Below are 21,834 nucleotides of genomic sequence, written 5' to 3' on the forward strand. Positions count from 1 at the left end.
TGTCACTTTCTATAAATATCTCTATTTTTATAAATAAAAGGCAGTGGCTAATTTTAATCCTGTTCAAACTGCCTGACAAAATATTATCAAAGCAAAACATCATATGGGATAGAATGTTCTTCTATCATCATTCAGTGTGAGAGTTAGCCAGAGGGGCAGTTGAACAAAGGCAACTAATGAAGCATTAGCTTAAAACTGAGTGGTTAAGATTGCCAGACACTTTAACCTAAAAGGAATTTTTACTTAATATCCATTTTAGACCAAAAAGTTATTTACTTTTCCAATTTGTTTCAGGTCAATCTTTTTGTGTTAAAAAGAAAGACCATAATTTAGAATCCGCCTCTCCCAGAATGGAAATTCTCTGAACCTAGAAAATTACAAAAGACTTGATTGTAATCTGTGTACGGCATGGCCATTCTCTTCCCAATAAAGCTTTCAGATGCCATTTTAGTCTGTCAGGGACCCTCACTGACACCTAACAGGCTTTAAAAAAATTATTCACTTGAAAAACACTCAGGTCGCTTTCAATTACTCACGCCTTCTCTGTTCCATAGCTCTTATAGTCAATGGCTGCTGAGACACCAACTACAGTGGCAGGAAGGAGGTAGCCAGCAACATAGTAGTATTTCTTCCTTGAATATTCACTCTCAAACACTTCAACAAGCATTAGGTAGAGTTGTACCCCTTCTAGGCACATCCAGGCAAAGGCAGCCAGGAAGAAAAAGTGTAAGAGGCCTGCAAATATTGGGCATGCAATCTGCAAAGAAAGGACAAGTGTCAACAGCAGTGGCTAACTTCAAAAATGTATAAGATTAGCAGGGAAACCTCACAAAAATAAAAATTAGGCAACCCTACACATTGCTGCAAACATGCTGTGACCAACTATGAAATTCTATTCACGGGGACCTGATATTTTCAGTCATAAGTGAAAAGCATTACTAAATTTAATACAGTATTGAGCTTGCAATAACTTTATAAAGTGTTCATTTTGATGATACTGTAAGTAAAAGTTATAGCACATTCTTTAACAGAACAGACTACTCAATGACATTGTAATCCTTTAATTACAATAGTGCCACATTAACAGCAGGACAAATTTTGACTATTCTGCAAGAGCGAGCTTGTACTGGATTTGATTCATGAGTCTAGATAGAACAGTTGGTTCTAGATATATTATTTATAGCTTCTGGTTGAAATTCTGTACAGCAGCCAGGAGTCTATCTCCTTTAAATGACAAATACTTCAACTTTTACTATATGAGGAAATTCATCTGTCAGATGTGTAAGCAACTTAGTTTCACCTTTGTCCAGGTGAAGATACAATGAAATAACCACCAAATTTTAAAATTCAGGATGTGTAACAGATTTCAGAGTGACAGATAAACCTCTAAGAATCATCCCTGGATAAAGCCTTTGGTGTAAAGAAGGCAAGAGGTTGTGAAAGAAGATTTCTTTTTCACTTCAGAACTAACCAAATCTGTCCTATTCAAATAATTTGACTTAGTAACAAAGTATGTTTCTCAAATAGGCAAAAGTTCTTGCACACTGTTTGGGAGAAAGAGGCAGGATAGGCTGATATTTTCAATAAGAGAAAATATCATTAACTTGTCTATCTTAATCTATGTAAAACTTTCTTGGCATTGTTCCCCCATCAGAGATAGTGTGTGGGTTGATAGCCTGGGGGCAGTGTCATATTTAAATTCACATCAAAATCAAAAAGTCATTTTCTGAGAAATGATAATCAATAGTCACAAGGGTAGCTTACCGTGTATTCAGTCTTATCAATGCCTATTAGGAAAATGAATTCGGCAATGAAAAGATTGATGCAGAGATTCTTGTGAATTGTGTTACGATCGCTCTGTAGACCGCGGAAGAAGCAGAAAGTGAAGATGCAGATAGCTAGGCAAACGAGGGATATGACAATTCCCACCCAGGTGATGACAGTGAGAAGTAACTCATGAACTCCATCTTTGTACTGAAAAAAAGAAATGTGGGGCATTAGAATGGCTAGACTTCAAGTGAAAGAAGTTGTTCTTTTAAAAAGGTGGAAAAATTTCTTTTTTTTCGTGTGTTTTCAAATAAAGAACCTTTTGCTCAGAAAGTTACTTGTAAACTTGAGCTTAAATGAAGTCAGAATGATAATAAAAGTAATATCTAATACTGGTGTAGCACTTTGTGGTCTGTAAAGGGCTTTATTAATGTTATTTTACCTGGTCCTCACAAGAACTCTGTAAATAAGTACTATTATTATCCCCATTTTACAGATGAGAAAACTAAGACTGGAATGAAGTGATTTACCAATGGTTGCACATGGGATATACGAACATGTCTCCATATAGCAAAAGAATTTGTGAAAAAGTATTAATACTTTCTTTTTATCTTACATATTTTCAAATATAAAAAGCATTATTGAGAAGTGGAAATTTTAATTTGGAAGTGTTGCTTAATCAGAACAGGAGGCCTATCATGACAATACACGTTTCTGAAAACTGCCAAACTTTAAAAGATTACAAAGAACAGTGATTAGGATAAAAGGCTTATATCCTCCCAATTTTTCAGACCCAGAAATAAGAGGTTTTAAAGGAATTCTTCTTCCCTTATGTCATTATCTTGTATTAATTATTCCTTGAATCACTCTTCATCAATCCACCCCGACTGCTTCACACCCACAAAAGGTCTGACTGATGCCCTCCAGGTCTCCCTAGAAATGCTTGGATTCCTGTGGTCTGTTTCCACTTACGCACAAGGAAGAATGTTAAAACACATTCAAAAACTCCCTCTGATTTTTTCATTACCTATTACATATTAATTACAGAATAGCAAAGTATTAGGAAACGCAGAGTGGTACTTGGTGCAACTTGATTCCACCAGAGCATAATTTGTGAAAAAGAATGTAATCTTAGACAAGAATACACGTGGGGGGAAGAAAAGAAAGCTGAGGCTAGAACAGAAGGAATTATAAAGGCAGATGCCTCCGAGAAAGTGCAACAACTATATGGCAAAGGAAGGGCACTATAGGGACCTCTAGAAGTTCCCACTAGTTTGTTTTGTTTTCAGTCACAATAAGCACCCAAAGAACGGACTTATTTCCCAAGCTGGGTGGAATCTCTGGAGATGTTTCCAATACTCATTAGAAGTGCAAATACTTACTGCAATTTCCCTGTGGGCCATGAGAATAGCAAAATTGGTTAGGTGGCTGCATGCACACGTTGTGTGAGTTTTATTAGTGTCAACCAGCTTGCAGCCCTGGGTAGACCAATATCCCATCATTGTTCTTTCAGAGTAGTTCCAGAAGGAGCAGTTTGCATTGAAATAATTGTCAGGCTGGGAAATAAAATGACAAGATAAAATTAGGATTTTACACTCTAAGATGGCTATAGCAATTGTTTAATATGTGTAAAAGGTAATTTAGATTAAACTTTGCATGTTTCGGACTATAAAGTTTTTCATCAGCAAAATTGTGGACTATGTTGTACAAGGCAGGCATCTAGCTTAAAAGGGACTTTATAGTCCGAAACACTGTAAAGTGTACTCTAAATTACCAAAGACCCATTTTAGACAATTACAATTTCCATCTTATGATTTTACATACTGATGGCACATTAGACTCATTTTTCCCTTTCTGACAAAATTAGAGCTATGACTATATTCTAAGGAATCTCTCTAGGAACCAAGTGTTTTAAAATCCATTTCTCCTTTTCCATTCATTTTCGGTCAGCTCAAAGTGACACATAAGCAGCAATCTGAATCAAACAGCCAATTCCTTAAGGCTCCCTCTCTCCAGGCAAATCCACTGAAATAGCTACCAAAAAAAAAAAAAAGAGAGAGAGAGAGGAGTAACCTCACACATTTATTTCCCTGTGCCAATTCGGGTGATCCACTTGGCTGTGTGAGGGAACTGATTCTCTCAGCTTATAACAAGGAGGTTTAAACAGACTGCAGACAATCTTCTAACATAGTGCAGTCAATTAACTAGCAACTTAATAGCTAGGATGGAGATTTGCAGTAAACTCAAGACACAGCAGAGAAACTGCATTTCCTCGCCCTGCTTCACCTTTTAATTCACAGTGCTTCGTAAACATTTTTCCAAGCAGAGTCTGGAATTAAAAAACAGGGGTTAAATGCTTTCACTGACATTTAAACTTGCCACACTAAACAGGCAGAGCCATAAGAGTTGATATTCTGCTATCCTGCTGTTAAGGTAAGAGTTAATTTTCAATCTGAAACAAATTAGAGTCATTTACATTTTCATGTTGATTACTGAATTAGCTTTCATTAAGAATACACTTAAGTTCTAATAATCACTGAACCAGGCTCATTTAATTTTATGTTCATAGACTTAAATAAACTTGTGTCTCTGACCTAGTCCAACATTTAAAATTCAAATGGAAAGGTGTTCCTCCTCTGTTTCCCCCTCCTCCAACACTGCTCCCTTCTCTTGCTGGGTTTGATGACCTTCTCATTAATTCATTAGAGTAACTCACATCAATGTGTTCCAGGGTAAAAAGCACAGGGTCAGTCAGGTAGACACGGCTGGACTCCTTATTGAGCGAGGCTGAAATGACGTGCGAATTCACAGCGATGGTACTGTTACGGCCAGCAAAGTCACCCCCCAGTTTTATAGTTGCATTTTCAGTACTAAGGAACTGTCCCAAACTCTTATAAATGATGAAGACCAACTTTGCAAGCCCTGTAGAGGAGAAAACAATCTTATTTTACAGGAATCATGCTTACAACAGTTTCCCAGTAGTAAAATAAAATAGCAATAATGGCAAAAATGGAAGAAAGGTGTAATTTCGAACTTGGGTCCAAATCTAATCTACATCGTCATTTAAAAAAAATTTAGCGCATAAAAACAACAATAACAATAACAAAAACTACAGTAAGAGTCCAGCTAATCAGAAACTTAAGCACAATGAGCTCAAGAAGGTGTGGTCTGACTATGGAGAATTTGTACAAAGTTCTATCATTTTATGCTCAGCCTTACCATTTCTGCTGTTCTGTTTGACAGTATTTGCAGAAAGTTGGATTGAATTGGATCCTTTGCTGCCCTGAGGAAATTTCAAGTCTTGTACCTGGCCTTCGGTACTGACCACAGCAACTTCCAAAACTGGTTCAAATAAAGAGTGATGAAGAAAATGCATTAAACACATTTTTAAGGGTCAAATAATAGACCAGTGGAATTTTCCTGAGCCAATATTTCTAAATGCCCTCCCCATACACACATAGAATTTTTTTTTTTGTTTAAACAAATCCACACAATAGAATCTGCATATTCCAATAAAATTCTATATATTGTGACTCCCAGAATGATTCTTAAATGCTAATTTAAATTTTTGTCATTTATGTTTTGTACCTTCTGATGGTATCAGTTTATCCATAGCTTATATAATCGATTATAAAATTTTCAAAGAATTAATAGGAATTGAGCACTAACCCTGGTAGCTAATTAGTCTAGCCCACAGATGAGAGGAATTCTGACTCTAACCTATCTGTCAGTTGGTGAAGTTTATATTTAAACCACTAGAATGACCAGGGATGCAAAGCTGTTGAAACTTCATTTTTAAGCCCTTGGGCTTCACTGTCAGTCCTAAAAATGCTTATCAAAGACCAAATGGATGTACTTTTTCTTTGTATAAGACGTGGTTCAAAAACATGTGGTATAGACTTAGGATTATATGATATAACTATTTAAAACTGGGATTCTCTTTATTTCTCAAATTATTCAGATCAGTACAAAATATTTATCAACAGGTAAACCTGGCATTTTTTTCTACATATACACATAACTCTTAATCCTGACAGTCAAATTTATGCTTTTTTCTAATTTTAAGAAACACAAACCTTTTAAGCAAGAGAATAACATACAGGAATGAGAGGCTTAAGTATGGAAATTACTCAGGGTATTCACGTGACCAATGCAGCCAATTAAATTAATTGTAAAATGCTTTTGTCTAATAAAAATACAATAATTGCCATAATCCTCCTTAGCACAAATATATAACTTTTAGCACTCTGTACTAAAAGAAATTTTATTATTAAAGCTCAAAATTTCATGCTGATTTTGTTTAAAAGGAATAGCCTTGCTTACAAAGCCATTTTATATTATTAATATCCATAGAAAAAGACTATTGTATTTATAACAAGGATAAAAATAATGGAAACAAATTATTTTTATATAGTGGAAAGAGGCAAAGTATGATGTTAAGTACCTTAATAATTGTATTTTTTTTTTTATTTTTACAAAGACAGAAAACAGCATTTTTGCACAGGACTCAAAAAATGAAAACATATAAATTTTGCTCTCTTGACTACAGATAACAGAAATTATGAAAAAGTGGAAAGGATTCCTTATAATATATACCTTACCTTAGAGGGCATACTTATCAGAAAGGGGGGAGTAGAATATATAAATCTGTTTTCTCCCCACTTTGTACATCTATAGCCCAAGTATCTCATTCAAGTTTTGCTAAAGTCTATCTCTTCAAACAGCTGTATTTTCAATTGGAAAATTATATTCATATGACTATCTCTAGGCAAATAAATTTTTCTTTGCATTGCAAATAATGGGGTAAAGATGGCTTTATCCATTCTGAGAGCATTATTAGTAGCATATCCTAGTCACTGAGGAAAAGGGTGTGAAACCTATAGATTCTCCTTTAGGTTATCTCTTGAAAGGCAAGCAGAGAGTCACTACCCATGCCTTTGTCTTTTCTATAAAGGAAAATAAACTCAGAGGATTCAGAATTGTGATATGGAGGAAAATCACCTCAATAAGAATTTTTCTTTCTTTTTTTTTTTTTTTTTGCAGGGGGAAGGGAGAATAAGGGGTAAGGGTATGAAGAAAGCACCACTGAAACACTTCATTTGAATGCTTCTGTCACAGTAAAGATCATCACAAATCAAGCAACAGCTATGGGAATATTTTTTTTCTCTGAACTGTTTCTCACCTGTCCAGCAATCTCACCTGATCAGAAAAAAGAGAATGAGTTTTCTCAATGACTGTATCCTCTATGCCTAGAACTCCCTATCCTTTCTCAAATCATTCTGGCTTTTAAGTCTCAGCTAAAGTCCCACTTTCTAGAAGGAGACTTTCGCAGTCCTTCTAAATCTGAGCACCCTGAGATTTTCTCTAATTTACCCTGTATGTGCATATGCATATATGTATACATATCCTACAATCTATCTATATCTACCTCTCTATAGCTGTTTTATTTTTATGTGATTATTTACAAGCTTATATCTTGACCATTAAATTATGAGTTCCTTATGGAGAAAGATTGTGCAGTGTGCACTGTTTGGTTTGGAAATTTTTTTGTGCTTAGCACAATTTCTGGCATACTGAAAGTACTGAATAAATGCCTACTGATGTAACTTCACTCTGAAGCTATTTATTTGTGTTTTACATACAATTCTAAAAAGTACAGATGTCTTGATTTCCAGAACTACAAGTAACTGGAACCCACAAATCAATTTATTTTGTTAGCTTTGCCATCTATACCCAAAATCTTGGCGTTAATTCTCATTGTTCCCAGGTATAGGTAGAGCTATATGCTCTGTGATGTTCCTTCCAACTCTCTTTAACTTGGGAGTTTTCCAACGTGACCAACAGCACTCTGCTATGTTCGCAATGGACAAATTCTTGATTCCCAAGATTCTGTGATTAGCACAAACTAGCTAAATTCAGCTGAATTATCACAAATTCTGAATTAACAAAGACTGTGTTAAATGCAGCTGCAGTGCGACTCTCTCCCAACTCACTGTATCGCTGAGCTTCTTCCTCTCAGAGCCGGCATCTAAAGTTCTGAATTATGCTCCAAACTCTCCACAGCTATTTTGCCATCCGTGGAGCATATACATTCTGCATTAAGATAGTTCACTGAGCACATTTTCACCTGAAGGCAGTAGTGCTTAATGTAAACATGTGGCCCGTGTACTATGTGCCTAAAATATGTACTGGCATTCCAAAAAAGTCATTTAAATTCATTAGGAACAGACGATATAAAATAAAGGCATCTTCCACCACAACTCCATAGGAAAAATTTGGGAGAGTTCAACAAACCCATAGCTCAGCATTTAAACAGCTTTTTCTAATGTGTTCTGCTATGATTTTTCAATTGCAAAACAATTTAAAATTTTTAAAATAAAAATTTATTTTATCCTTTCCTTTTGTACTCATTTGGCTATGGGCTGATTCAATTTAAATAAAGAAGTATCTTACTAAACAAGTGGCACCAGGCACTAAGGGAACAAAGACAAAAACCAAATACTCTTGGTCTTCCACTTGCTTATCTATTACTTCTTTTTATTTGAGAAGGAAAAAAGAAGGGAAAGAGTGAGAGATTAAAAGGAAAGAAAGAAGGAAGAAAGGAAGAAGGGAAAAGCTAGGCAAGGGGAGGAAAGAAAGAAAAGAAAAGAAATTAAAATATCTGCAAGTAGGGAATAACAAAAGCATTCTTTCCACCCAGGTTCAACTCCCAGGCAAAAAAAAAAAAGCTCCACGTGTCATCAGGAAAACTCACCAATATTTTCAGTGGGCATTGAGACCCGTGTTGCTTCTAAGAGATTGTCAGCCAGGACAAAGGCCCCTTCTTCCAGTGTATCAAGTAGCATCGTTGCAGCATGTGCCTGTTCTGAAGAATTCATGTCTTTCCAGGATTCTAGAGCTTCAGGTCTCAGCAGGTTGTCCACTGTGTCAACAATTGCCTGCATCCATTAGAAAACTATCATTAGGCCTGACTGCTTCTGGCACTGAGGAGATTTTCTAGTGCTGTCTTGTGACAATTCTAATATTCAGCTGTCAAGATGATTTACTCTGATTTAAAGATACCAGAACACCTGGTTAACATAAAATAGACCTAACTACTTCAAAATAGGACTATTTAAAAGGGTTACTAGAATGTCAAACTGGTCGTGAAATGTAAATGCAGATATCTGATTTATTTCTATTTATATAGTGCACAAAAACAGGGTCAAAAAGTGCAGAAAAATATAAGACCCGGTGCCAATGACTTTGCCTGAGGCTTTAATCTTACATACAATGTCAAGGTTTTTATTTTCTGGACAGAAGATACTCGAGACCTAAGAAGTAGCTTTATGTTGGCAGTGGGAAAGAACAGATAATATGTTGTTTTTTAAAATAACACCTTGCCCAAACTGTGGCCCACAGTGTTTATTGCCACATTTGTTTATTAGCTAAGACTAATGAGACGAAGTAGTTTCAGAGCGTGTAAATGATGTGTGAATGTTGTCTCTCTCCAAACTTACTATACTGCGCCGAGCTCAAATCCTGGAGACTATAGCTCTAGTTCTTGCACAGTGGTCACTGAGCAAAGGCAATTAATCAACTGAACAAACAAAACTGTCCAAGCCTAAACTGGTCATTTAAGGAATTAGGGGGGAGAAAGGGAGGAGGTGTGTGAAACAAAGTGAAGTCCCCCAAAATGACCATATTGAAAATTTTCTCATGGGGAGATTAATTCAGCGACACATAAAGTAACAATAAATAAAAGGGGGGGGGAAGCAGGGGAGAGACAGAAATTCAAAGAGACATTTTTTAATTCTCTTCATAAAATAACCCAATCAATCACACTAATCAGTTAATCAATTGAAGGCAGGCTCTCTCTTGATGCATAATGTAACTGCATTGAATATGTCATGCACTGGTGAATCCCTGCCCCATTTACCTGGCCATCATGTGACCTTAAGCACATATGTGATCTGTTTGATCTAGTAATAAATGCTGAGGGCGAAATAAGCACAGTGCATACAAACAGAACCTCGCCCTCTAAAATTGGTGAGGAATACTGCATTTAAATGTTGGTGGAGACTGTTGCCGGAATAAGATTAATTAGCTTAATCCATCTTAATATCCTCTTTCTGTCTGCTCGGTGAGCCACCACGACCTTCGGGGCAGGTATAAGATACTCCGTAGTGGAATTAAAGGACCCCCCCCCCCCCATTCCGTTCTCTAATGGGAGATGGAACAGTGAGGATGCTCTCACTGATCCCACTTGCAGTCATTAACTGGAGTGGAACCGAAATCGGTCTGCTGAGGCTGGATTCATTAGCCACCAAGAAATACAGATTGGAGCCTCTAATCTGAGGTACAAATGAATCCTCTGTCACAGAGTGGGAACTTGCTTCATTTGCATAGTGTAAGTCGGCTTCTGATGTGTAACTGCGCAAGTTTTATTCGTCTTATCTGAACCACAGATGCTCATGTGGGATGTCCTGAAAGCGACACTGGTCGGGCTGAAGGTCGTCTGAGGATTTCTCATGCTGCCACAGAGTGTGCTGGGGATGTGCTATTATTAATTTCAGGTCGAGCTTATTTATTACCACATCTATGTCTTTGGTGGATACAAAATGATCAGCATAATCATATTCCTGAGATACTCTCCCTGCCAAATGAAAAATGGCTGCTTTTCCCAATGAGGCATGTATCCTGGGCAACATACCAATTATTACATTTCATACATTAAACTTTTACCTTAAAGGTGAACTGCAAATTAAAGGATGAAGAATTCTATCCACTTCAGCAGTTATTTCTTTGCCCCCCATTAGCCAGGCTAAAAAGGAACATTCAGAACCTAAAAACAGACCCTCCCACCACTTTTTCTTTTAAAGCTCTCAGGTCCAGCAAAGTCTAATCCTATCTGGCTGGTCGCCATTCTTACTGGAGACCCTGCCAAAAAATACCAGTGAAGTCACGGACACTGGGTAACCTCTATCCCACTAAAATATCACAGAAGCAAAAGAACAAGGTGCTTAAACAAGGGTGTGTGCATGCATGGTGCATGGTCCTTGGAATTCTGATTTGCCACTATTTTGTTTCTGAGGAGGATGCACAAAAATTAGGAGATCCTATTCCCCTTTAAAAAAAAAAAAAAAAAAATGGACTTCAAGGATCCATGAAGGAAAAGGAAAGCCCATTGACTACTCCACTTATATCTGTCCGCTTACACGTGGTAGCATTATCAATATTTCCTTGACTGTGGGAATAACAATCGGCTGAAGTAAGCAAACAGTCTATTCCTGTCCCTTTCAGCCTGGCAAGAAGCACCATTAAACAGATACTAATGGAATTGTCACAATATTCATATTTCATCTACAGTTTACCCAACCTCTACGTGAATTATCTTTGGAATTAACCCTTAAAATCTCAAGACCAAAGCTATTTCATTTTAGAGCATCCCACAGAAATAAGAAAGCAGTGACATTTTCATGCACATACAATCATGACCATACAGTCTTTGATATGATAAACTGCCAAGAAGATATCATAGCTGTTTGATTGCCAGCTGTTGTTTGATCCACAAGGATAACATTGGGAAACAAAGGGATTCTATTATTACTTTCCAATTCGGAAGATTTTCATTAATATTCTTGTACTTTGGGATAAATAAAAATGTTGCAAAAAAAAAAAAAGAAAAAAGAAAAATTATTTGCTTATTCTGAGAATATTATACCTGTGCAAAGCCAACATTTGCATAGTTGATAGGGGGCACAATACATAATTATCAAAGACTGAAATACATTGGATCATGCAGCAAGATGATAAAGCGTGGCAGGTAGCTGACGCAGGGAGAAAGCAGGGTGACAGCAGAGGAGAGATACCTTAAGGTAAGCCCTGCATGTCTTCTCTCGTTTTTGGAGCTTTTTAGTAAGAGAAAAGAAAAGTAGAGGTTAGATGTACATCTCTAGAAAGCTGCCCCCAAAATACATATATGTGTATTAAAACACACACACACACATACACACACAAACACACACACCCTCGTTAATCTCAAATTGGATGGTGCTTTTGTCATTCTATCTGATTTCAGTGAATGTAAGACCATCCTTCTTTAGTAGGAAGGGGAGTTAAAGGTCAAATCCAACCCTTTCAAGAACGAATTTTGTCATGGCCACATGGGATGGTAGGTAGCATCATTCACAAGATTTACTCCCAAGAGAACATTCTTTTTTGCCTTTATTATATCATATTTCCCTTTATCTCTTAGGTACCTAGGTGGTGCACAGTGGATAAATGTGCCAGGCCTGGAGTCAGAAAGACTTAAATATTCCAAAGCAAATCATTTAACTTATCTGCCTCAGTTTCCTCATCTGTAAAAAGGGGGTTAATAATAGCATTTACTTCCCAGGCTTCTTGTGAGGATCAAATGAGATAATAATTATAGAATACTTAACAATTAATACCTGGCACATAATAAATTATGTAAATGTTAGCCATTATTATTTTTCTGGTTATCATACTGCCTTTTCTTTCTAGGATATGAAATGAAGAGGTATAAAAATTCTGGCCACAGAATTCACATTGAAGGAAAGAAATGTGCAATCTTCAATGCCTTATAAATTTTAGGGAGCATCAAATATCCACCCAGCCTTAAGATTTCTATCAACTTCTCTACACTAATGCTGCCAAAGGGGACAAAAATGTGTAGCCAACCAATTATCTTCAGATCAAAAATTCAAAAAATAAATAAATAAACATCTTCCAAAGCAATTAAAATAAGAAACAGAAAACTGGAAATTTAAGTTCCACTCCCAAAGGTTGCCATCAGAAACATTACTTCAATGATTACTAGTAAGATATAAAAGTCACAATTTTTTATGGTCCATTTATAAGGCCAGAAGAAAAGGCAGATATAAATGACAACTCTCTGAAAAGTCTACCAGTATAATGCCTATATGAAACATTTTGAAATAAGGAATCTAGTCTTTGAAGTCTGTCAGCAACAGAGGTTTCCCATAATCTAACTGACATTATTTATATATTTACTGCCCTTCTGTTCTGTCTTTAATAATGATTCTTTCTTGGGAACCAGAGCAAATAAGAATGAAAAGATGGGAGGAAAAAGAGGAAGAGTATTAGTAATATACTACTAGTAGTAGTAGGAAATAGGAAATGCCTAATTAAAAATGCCATACCTTGTTATAACTCCGCCCAGCCGAATCCTTCTCACTGGGTTTGAGTTCTTGCAGCTGCGCGTCTAGAATGTCCACCAATTGTTCCATCAGTCTCACAGATGAGCTCACATCCCCAGCAAACACAGGTCCTTTGGTGTGTTTAGCCAGCTCATTGGCAAGACTGGCGGCATTCTCTCCACTTCGGATCTGAAACGACAATTTATATTATCTCAGCAGGAGCCCATGTTCCGCTCATGGCTTCCAAGTTGACTCCCAGCATACCTTTGTGGTAGCAAAACACCCATTTGCACACACGTCAAAATCTGCAGCTAATTGAGAACAATAAACTTTTTCTTTATCTGGAAGATGAAAGGTTCTTATACACACAAAAGAAAATTCTTAAGAAGCATTTAAAAAAAAACTATAATCAGATTGGAAATTTGGGGCCAAGACTTCTGTTTCATTATAACTTTTTTTTTCTCCTCTGTCTGCTATTATTAGAAGCACAAAAATCTACTGGTTCATAGCGGCAAGCATTTAAAAGTCAAAGTCAAGTGGACTGGGACAGATGACGATTATTTAGCTTTCATCACCTCACAAGGAACGATTGGGAAGGACCAGGAAAACAAAAGGTGATGCTGCAATGTGCTATAAATAGGATTTTGCCTATAATACCACCTTGCAAGACATTTTATTTGTTCTATCATCATCTGCCAACTAAACATCTGTTTGGGTTCTGGAAATTCAGTTGCACATTGAAATCTATTTGATTTAGTAGGCCTACACAGAATTCATCTTCTGAACATTAAATCAAAACAAAACAAACCCGGCCCAGAACATGCTAAACATGAATGAAATTAAGCAAGCATGTACGCATTTAGAAGCTTAACTTAGTAAAGAATATGCCCCAAAACACATGCGGGCTTAACTTTCGGTAAATGGTTCACAGACAAAAACGATGCATAATTCTTTTACTTTTAAACTGAACAAAGAGCAATAAAGATGGTTTCAACATACTAAGCTGAATTATTTATGTTCGAAGTTAAAGCCTTTAATCACCAGTGTGTATCATATTAAAAGATTCCAACCAACCTTCTGAGCCAGCTGATTTACCCAGTGTGAGGTACAGTTGCTAAGATCAGGGCCCTTAGGGTTCCATGTGCCGGTGGAAACCACGCAGAGATACGAGGCAGTTCCTACAACAGATGTAGAAAACAACAGTGAAATTGAAACCATTTTTCTGCATGCATTCAGGAAATCAGCTCCGCCATTCCCGCTCTGTGTGTTAAATTTTGAATAAACGCTAATGGAGGCAGTTGACAATAACTGACGAAAACATAGGGAATAACGCAGATTACAAACAGTAAATATAAAGTCGGCATAGAAATATCAGACGTTTACAGCAAACAAACCAAAAGCCCTTCATTTTTTTTGGAATTTCTCCAAAGTGGGGCTGGTAATGAGAAAGGCAGCTGTAAGCAATCTTTACTATAGTCCTCAGGCAAAAATCTCAAGTATAACCTGAGTCCTCAAGGATTCAAGGCATTCGTGGCCTGTACTCAATGGCCTTTTATAGATTAAAATCTAAATAATGCCTGCAGACACTGTATTATCATACTTTATAAATATGGCACTTGTAAGTGGTCCCCCCCAAAATGGGGGCAACTCCATGATGCTTTGAGCACCTAGTTACTGAGGACTCTGTGTGCCGATGTGCATATGTATGTATAATACGCACACATATATACATGAAATTTTTTTATATAAATATGTATACATATTTCACAGGAAATACCTCTTGTTCCCTTGGGACAAGGCCGTTCAACTATCATTCCTCTTTGTGTCTGAGGCCACCAAATCCCCCTGGCTTCTAAAGCTTCGCAGAATCTTTCTGGCGGGGGAAAAATACTTGTTACAGGAGGAATTTTGGTTGTAGAAACTGCTGGAGGTGGTTTAGTCCCTTTGCTTCCTTCCTTTGTTCCACCAGCTAAAGTTGTGCTCATGGGGGCTTTCTGTGAAGGAGTGCTTGTGGTTGATACTGTGGTTTTGAACAGCTCAGCTGAAGAAGTTACTGTCACTGCTGTGGTAGGCACTATGGAAAAAAGATGAGTATGTTAATCCCAATTTTTCAAAAGTTCACAAGAATCTCTGAGAATGCTAGTTAAAGAAACAAAAAGACAATTTAATTCAATCATTCTCTGATATGGATTGCAGAGAAATACATGATGTGTGTAATACAGAATGATAAGTTACAGGGGAGGGGATAGATTGAGATGTGCTTTGGACAAGTGTTTCCATATTGGTCAGATTTTTTTTTTTTTGATCCACCAAAGCCTTAAACTAATTTTTTATATGCTTCTGACTTAGACATACCTGTTTTGGTTGTTTTGCTGATTCTACTACGATCATACTGGTGTGGAGTTGTCCCAATGCACAGAGCCCAGGGCTCTCATATTAAATTTCTAAACTTAAGGCACTGACTAGGTTTTTATTTTTATTTATTTTTGGGTTATTTTTTGTTTGTTTTGTTTTATAGCTTTTTATTTACAAGACATATGCATGCGTAATTTTTCAGCATTGACAATTGCAAAATCTTTTGTTTTAATTTTCCCCTCTTTTCCTCCCCCATCCCCTTCCCCCAGATGGCAGGTTGACCAATACATGTTAAACATGTTAAAGTATAATTGAATAGGTGTTTAAAAAGCTAAATGACTTGCTATTGATGAAAGGTAAAACCTGAACCCAGGATGTCACCCAAAGGTTTTCTTTTATCTACTGTATAATCCTGGTTTTAGGCTTTTAAAATTAATTCTCTCTACAATATCTTTGTGTAGGTTTTAATCTTTCATTTCTTAATCAAATTATATGACTACTTTAGGGCTACTTCTTTATAACTTTTTGCAAATACAAGTTGACATTTGTGCTTCTAAAGTCCAAGAAAAATTATTGTCATATATGACAATGAAAAAAAAAAAATGTGATTAACCAAACTCCATTCAGTCTAGAAAAAGTAGACAATGGAGAAATTTAAGGTCCTGTTTGGTGAACAATCAACTATAATGAATCAAGAAAATCTGAGCCCTGCACATAACTTGGGCATTTAAAAAAAAAATTAAAAAAAAAAAAAAAAAAAACCACAAGTCACCCATTCTACACTTTGCAGGAAAACAATTACTGCAGCTAGATCATCCCACCCAGCAGTCATTCTTGCTTGAGAGAATTCCAGCACACTTGATTAGATGCAAACATAAAAGTCTAGCAATCCTATACCGTTTCTATATATCGTCATCATCACCTCAGGCTTTAACATTCTTAGTTTTGATAAAGTAGGTATGAAAGAACAACTAATTCCTGGCAGAGATTAGCATAGAATTTATTCTACTATGTCAAGATAATGTTATCTTTAATTTGAAATCTATACACAAATGCTATGGAGTCCTTTAAAAAGTTTAAAGGGAAATTTACCAGCATAAAATATTTCAAACATAAAATCATTTAATGTTTTCTTTTCTCAAATTAAAAAAAAAAAGTTATAACCTGCATATCATTGGAGTAGCTGGTACAGTGAAGCAAAGCTATTTTTAGTCCTACAAGACTAATTTCAAACTGTCAGAAATAGCTAGATGTGAAACACTGCAAAGCTAAAAATTCGCCAGTGTATTATTTTTGTCATCACTTGGGAAAATGGAATATTCGTGGCTCTCAAATTCTTCTACAAAAATACCCGAAGAAAAGAATCCTTGCAATTAAGTTTATGTTTTTTTATTATTATTATTAAACTGAGAAAAAGATTATTTTCCAGCCATATATATTATTTTATTCAAGAAAATCATACTATGGAAAACCACAAGTGTAAAAAAAAAAAATCAAAAGTCCAAATTAGAAGATTTAAAATTGCCCAGAATTAAATTGATCTAATTCAACTGATTTCAATTAATTAACTTAATTAAGATATTTAAATTAATAAAATAATGTGAGCCCAGGTTTGATTATATCAAGAAAGTTATCAGGAGCACACAATGATTTTATCAAGGAAAAAAAAAAATTCCTCTTCATAGTGCACCTGTTTGAGGAATCTTGGGTACCAAGTCTCATTTACACTAAGTGCATATTGTTACTTCCGCTTTTCTTCTCTATCTCCAAACAGAAACTTCTTGAGCATGTGTTTTATTTCCAGGGCATAATTTATTGACTGTTTGAGTGCTGCCTCCGTGTTCAAGTCAAACTTCATGCCTAGCCAGCTGCTTCAAGAGCCGATTCAAACCTGTCTATCTTCCTCTGTAAGCACTTGCCTGACATCTTGTGAAACCTCTGTAATTTTCTTTTGATTACAATGCAGTCAGGCTTTCAGTGCTTTCTCAATTAACATTTGTCAAAAACATCACAATCTTTGCAGAAGTGTCAAGTAACTGCTGCTGCTCAACTAGGGCTCCGGTGCAGTGAGGAGAGAAGGGGATGAAGAAGAGAAAGGCAAACGCTTTTTCCCGTCACGCTCCCTTATTAGTACATTATAGGATGACGGAAGTGCTTCTTAATAATACTCCCTTTATCATTCCTAGATGGCACGATGGCAAGATAACTGCACTATAAGGCAAAAAGGTTTGAGTGTGAATCCTACCAGTCATTATTAGACCTCTCAGCCTCAGTTTCCCCACCACTAAAAATGGGAATAATAACAATACATACCTCACAATATGAAGGTATGTGTAAAGAACTGTGTCAATCCAAAAGTAATGTAGAAATATCTAAACTATAACTTACCTACCACACCCTAATTTTCATAGCTCCTCCATTGCTTGTGTTATCTTTAGCCAAAAAAAAATTAAGCATCAGTAAAGGAATTTGTAACAACCCCCATAAATTACTGAAAGAGAGCATTAGAGTGGTTTTTGGGTTTGGGCAATTGCTGCTGACCTAAAGTAGCTGGTTGTGGGATCCTGGAAAGCCCTCGACTGTCCAGCACTCAAGGCAACTTTTCAAGCACATTATGTTGCACAGACTATCTGGACCTGAATTAGTAGAAAGTATTTCCTTATCTAGGTTTTCTCTATAATAAAGAAATCCCAGATTCACACCTTATCACTATCACACCTTAAGCCTCATTTCAGGAAACCCAAAAGAGATGGTTCCCTCCCCTCCCCCGTGACCCAATATTATAAAGTCATTTGACCTCTTCCTATTTTAATACTAATAAAGTATTAAGAAATATATTTAAGGAGACTGTATAATATAATACTTAAAATATATCATTTAATAATCATAATTTTGATGATGGTAACATGAAGATAAGCTTTTTAGTGGAGGAATGCACTCATTTTAAACCAAATGCCTAAGCAAAAGCTGAATCCATTCCACCAAATCCTCACTATACAACTTATTATAAAACATGAAAGTTAACTGCTTAAAAACTTAAAAATGAGAAAGTTTTTGGTATCTAATATTTAATATGGCTAAAATTTAAGATAACTGCCTAAATTAACACTTCCCTTTTTACTATTATAAAAGAGCTAGCATTTATTTAATACCTTTAGGTTTACATGTAAACTTATTCTATCTTATCACAATTCTGCAAAGTAGGTGCTGTTACTATCCTTGTTCTACAAATGAGAAAACTGAGGTTGAGAGGGGTTAAATGAATAAATGACTCACATTATCACACTCTCAATAAGTTTCTGAGGAAGAAACTGAACTCAAGACTTCATGATTCCATATCCCAACACTACCCATAGTATTTAAAAAAAAAAATTCAGGTAGAGATAAGATTACTTTTTCTCCTACTTTGGCACTGGGTAAATATTTTTCCTAGATTTTTTAAAAATTCGGTGTAAAGCATTAGAAGCTTACTCCTCATACTTGCTGTATTTTAATCTTTGTTTATTATTGTTAATTTTATTTTCAATATTTATAAGTTGGTAAATTGCTGTAGAAGGCAGAGTGTAAATCCAGAATTTATCACTAAAAGGTTTCCTAAGGACAATAAACATGGTATCTGGTGAAAATAAATGGGAGATAGATATAGTAAAACTCCTCAATGGAGAATAAGGACCATGAAGAAAACATGAAAACCTGACCCTCCTCTTGCAATAAAATCATAATATAGTCGAATTTTAAAGCTTGAAAGGAGCCTTGGAGATCACCCAGTCCACCAGCTCCCTTCATCCACAGAGCTGAAGAAGCTTATTTCCAAACCTGTGAAGAAGCATATTATACACTAAGCACACTTAGGAATATCGCCAAGTTAGTCAAGCTTCCAGACAAGGGGAACAATTGGCTTTTTGACTCCCGCCTAGCAGTAGTGAAGAAGAGAGGGTAAAAATGGTTAGGCAAATACATCTATTTAACTGGGAGGCTAACAGCTAGATATTCACTATCATCTGTAAGTTTGGGTAGATTTATTACAGTAGTTGTAACTGAGATATTGGTATCAGCCATCAATTTTTCCCTAAAGGAATTAAATGGAATATGTACTTTTTCAAATTATAGTACTAGTCTCAAATTGTCTCTCCTCTAGCTCTCTGAACTTACCCATTGTTAACAGAATGCACTTTGGCTGGACTTCTTTTCTATACTTCATAAAGCTAAAATGAGTATTCGTGAAATTATCCTTTCTTTATTATTTCTTTAAAAAAATCACTGATCACATTTTATTGAACATTAACAGGACAAGAATGACTTAAGAAATAGACATTTCTGATACTTATATCCTAATTTTTAAAAAATGAAATGTCTAACTTTTTCACTGGTGCAAAGTAAATAGTTTTAATTTTTCTTAATTGAGAAAAATAGGAAATTTCAAAATCACCCAAGATGTGATTCCCCCCATGTGTCTTTCAGTACAAATGTTGTGACCAGATTAAGTAAATTTACAATAAATCAGAATTAAAAAAAACATTTATAAAGAAAAATGAGGATTTTATTGCTATTTGTTTTTGTAAACCTAAAGTGAGGTAGAAAACAGGCCAAGATTAGAGTAACAGAGTAAGGAAATTGCTAACATACATAAGACGAATAACAACCTAATAGGAAAAAGTGCCATAAGTGAAAAGTCCCATATCTAAATGCCTGAATACACACTTTTACTGTTAAAAATGGGGTGGAGAAAATTATCTTAAAATAAATGGGGGGGAAATGCATCCAAGCTAGTATTTTCAGAAAAAGGTCTCTAATTAAAAGTTTAAAAGGAAGTGAACTATTTTTTTTCAGTATCCTTTTGGGCAGGATTACTATGTATGAGATGGGGCAGCAGATCCAAGAGAAGACTTCCAAGTGAATTGCAGTCAAAGCAGCCAGCTTCAGCTTCGGAGAGAGTGCACAGACCTAATTTTTCCCATCACTGTTTTATCAGCTGCTTTGATCAAACTGCTGTTGAGGTTCACTGTGACTGACTCAAAGTTCTAAGTTAGAATGGCTGTATAAGATGGTGATCCCCAAAAACATGCCGCCTGAAACTAGCAATGAATGATGAGGAAAGTGGGAGCCTTTGTGATAGATAATGGAGTCAAACAGAGGCAATAGTGGGATTTATGTAACATGCATTAAAAAAAAATTCTGGCATCATTAAGGGTTAAATAACAAAACTGGCAAGCAAGTAGTCTCCTTTGGAAAGATTTAAGAATTGAAGGGGATTTTTTTTTTAAATCCTTCACCTAAGCTGCCATGGTATTTATTTCCCTCTCAAAGTCACTTATAAAATTAACATTTTAAAAGGAAATGGGAAAGGTGGGGACACTATCAGCTGATGCAGTTGTCCAAGCAGTAAAGAAAGGACCTGCATATTTTATAAGTATATAAATCATCTCTGGAGAGCCAGGACAAAGTGTTAGGTTTTTGTTTGGGTTTTTTTCCCCCCTCACTATTAGTAAAAGAGTAGTACCTGAGGGCAGGAAACTTTCATTTTCTCATCTTTATATATCCCAGTGTGTTCAGTACAGTGCTGAGAATACAGTAGATAATTAGTAAATGCTTATTCAATTAAAGAATGAATGTTGAAATATAACATTGTGTGTACCTTCAAAGATGGGAAAGCGAGAACAGAAGAATTTCCAAGTGAAGATACAAATAGAAACCATCAAAGTTCACTTCAACTTTGCTCTCCTGTCCATCCTGACCCAGAAAAGTGACAGTATCTTATAACCAACATAAAGGCCACTGCCTTTCTTCTGAGCTGTTGGTGGCTACTTATAACAAATGCATCTTATCAGAGACTCCTCACTGCTAACAAGGACAATATGCTCTATTTTTTTTTAAATTAACAGGTATTATATCCTGTTTTTTCCAAGTCTCGAATACATTCCTCATCCACTATTCTAAGTAGCAACAGATTTTCCTAGCTGAAAGAAGCCCAGAGATTCACTCCCTTCAAAGACACAACTTTCAACAGCTAACAGAATGATAAAGGCATAAATAGGGGACAGAGTCACTGTAAGGTCAAATTCTAACTATGTTCCCTTGGTGGAACATAAGCTTTTGACAAACTTATATATGAGGAATGCTTTATGTTAAGAAAAGGAAAACACCATCACCAACAACAAAATATCAATACCATTACAATAAGGGTCAAGGATACAACCCAACTTTCTGGTCTGAGGAACAAAATATATAATTAACTTAAGAGAAGGATTCAGACACACTGTCACCATGGCCTTTCCACCCTGGAGGGAGATTTAAGTGTTGAAACATTCAGCAGCAGGATGTTATTGGTGCAGCCTGGAGCTGACAAAGTCAAGACAGACACAGATTACAGATAGAGGACCCAGGGAACAAGTCAATACATCATTACTGTCCCTGTTACAAGAAATGACACAGACTCTGGGTTCTCTATCATGACCCTAAATTAGAAATTAACCAGAAGAGATTTGGTCTTTTCCTTTTAAGGTCCTGATCCCATGACCTGTTTAGAATTTAAAAGAACATTTTCTTAAGG

The 21,834-nt window shown here is 36.0% G+C and overlaps 1 protein-coding gene across 27 annotated transcripts in view; it reads right to left on the reverse strand.

Moving 5' to 3' along the window:
- ADGRL2 (adhesion G protein-coupled receptor L2) overlaps positions 1–21,834 on the reverse strand; it is an 809,217-nt gene that overhangs the window by 33,429 nt on the left and 753,954 nt on the right. For 16 of the 27 annotated variants that reach the window (XM_074266407.1, XM_074266405.1, XM_074266410.1 and 13 more), the window contains 10 exons: positions 14,707–15,003; positions 14,004–14,107; positions 12,933–13,118; positions 11,619–11,657; positions 8,522–8,705; positions 4,987–5,109; positions 4,484–4,689; positions 3,150–3,323; positions 1,765–1,974; positions 537–757 (listed from right to left, as the gene is read on the reverse strand). In XM_074266407.1, the coding sequence (XP_074122508.1) occupies positions 537–757; positions 1,765–1,974; positions 3,150–3,323; positions 4,484–4,689; positions 4,987–5,109; positions 8,522–8,705; positions 11,619–11,657; positions 12,933–13,118; positions 14,004–14,107; positions 14,707–15,003 (1,744 nt within the window). The remainder of the gene's footprint in view (positions 1–536; positions 758–1,764; positions 1,975–3,149; positions 3,324–4,483; positions 4,690–4,986; positions 5,110–8,521; positions 8,706–11,618; positions 11,658–12,932; positions 13,119–14,003; positions 14,108–14,706; positions 15,004–21,834) is intronic. The other 11 variants (XM_074266415.1, XM_074266418.1, XM_074266432.1 and 8 more) reach the window with 3 other exon arrangements.

Source organism: Sminthopsis crassicaudata, chromosome 4 (genome assembly GCF_048593235.1).
Source record: "Sminthopsis crassicaudata isolate SCR6 chromosome 4, ASM4859323v1, whole genome shotgun sequence".
NCBI lineage: Eukaryota > Metazoa > Chordata > Mammalia > Dasyuromorphia > Dasyuridae > Sminthopsis > Sminthopsis crassicaudata.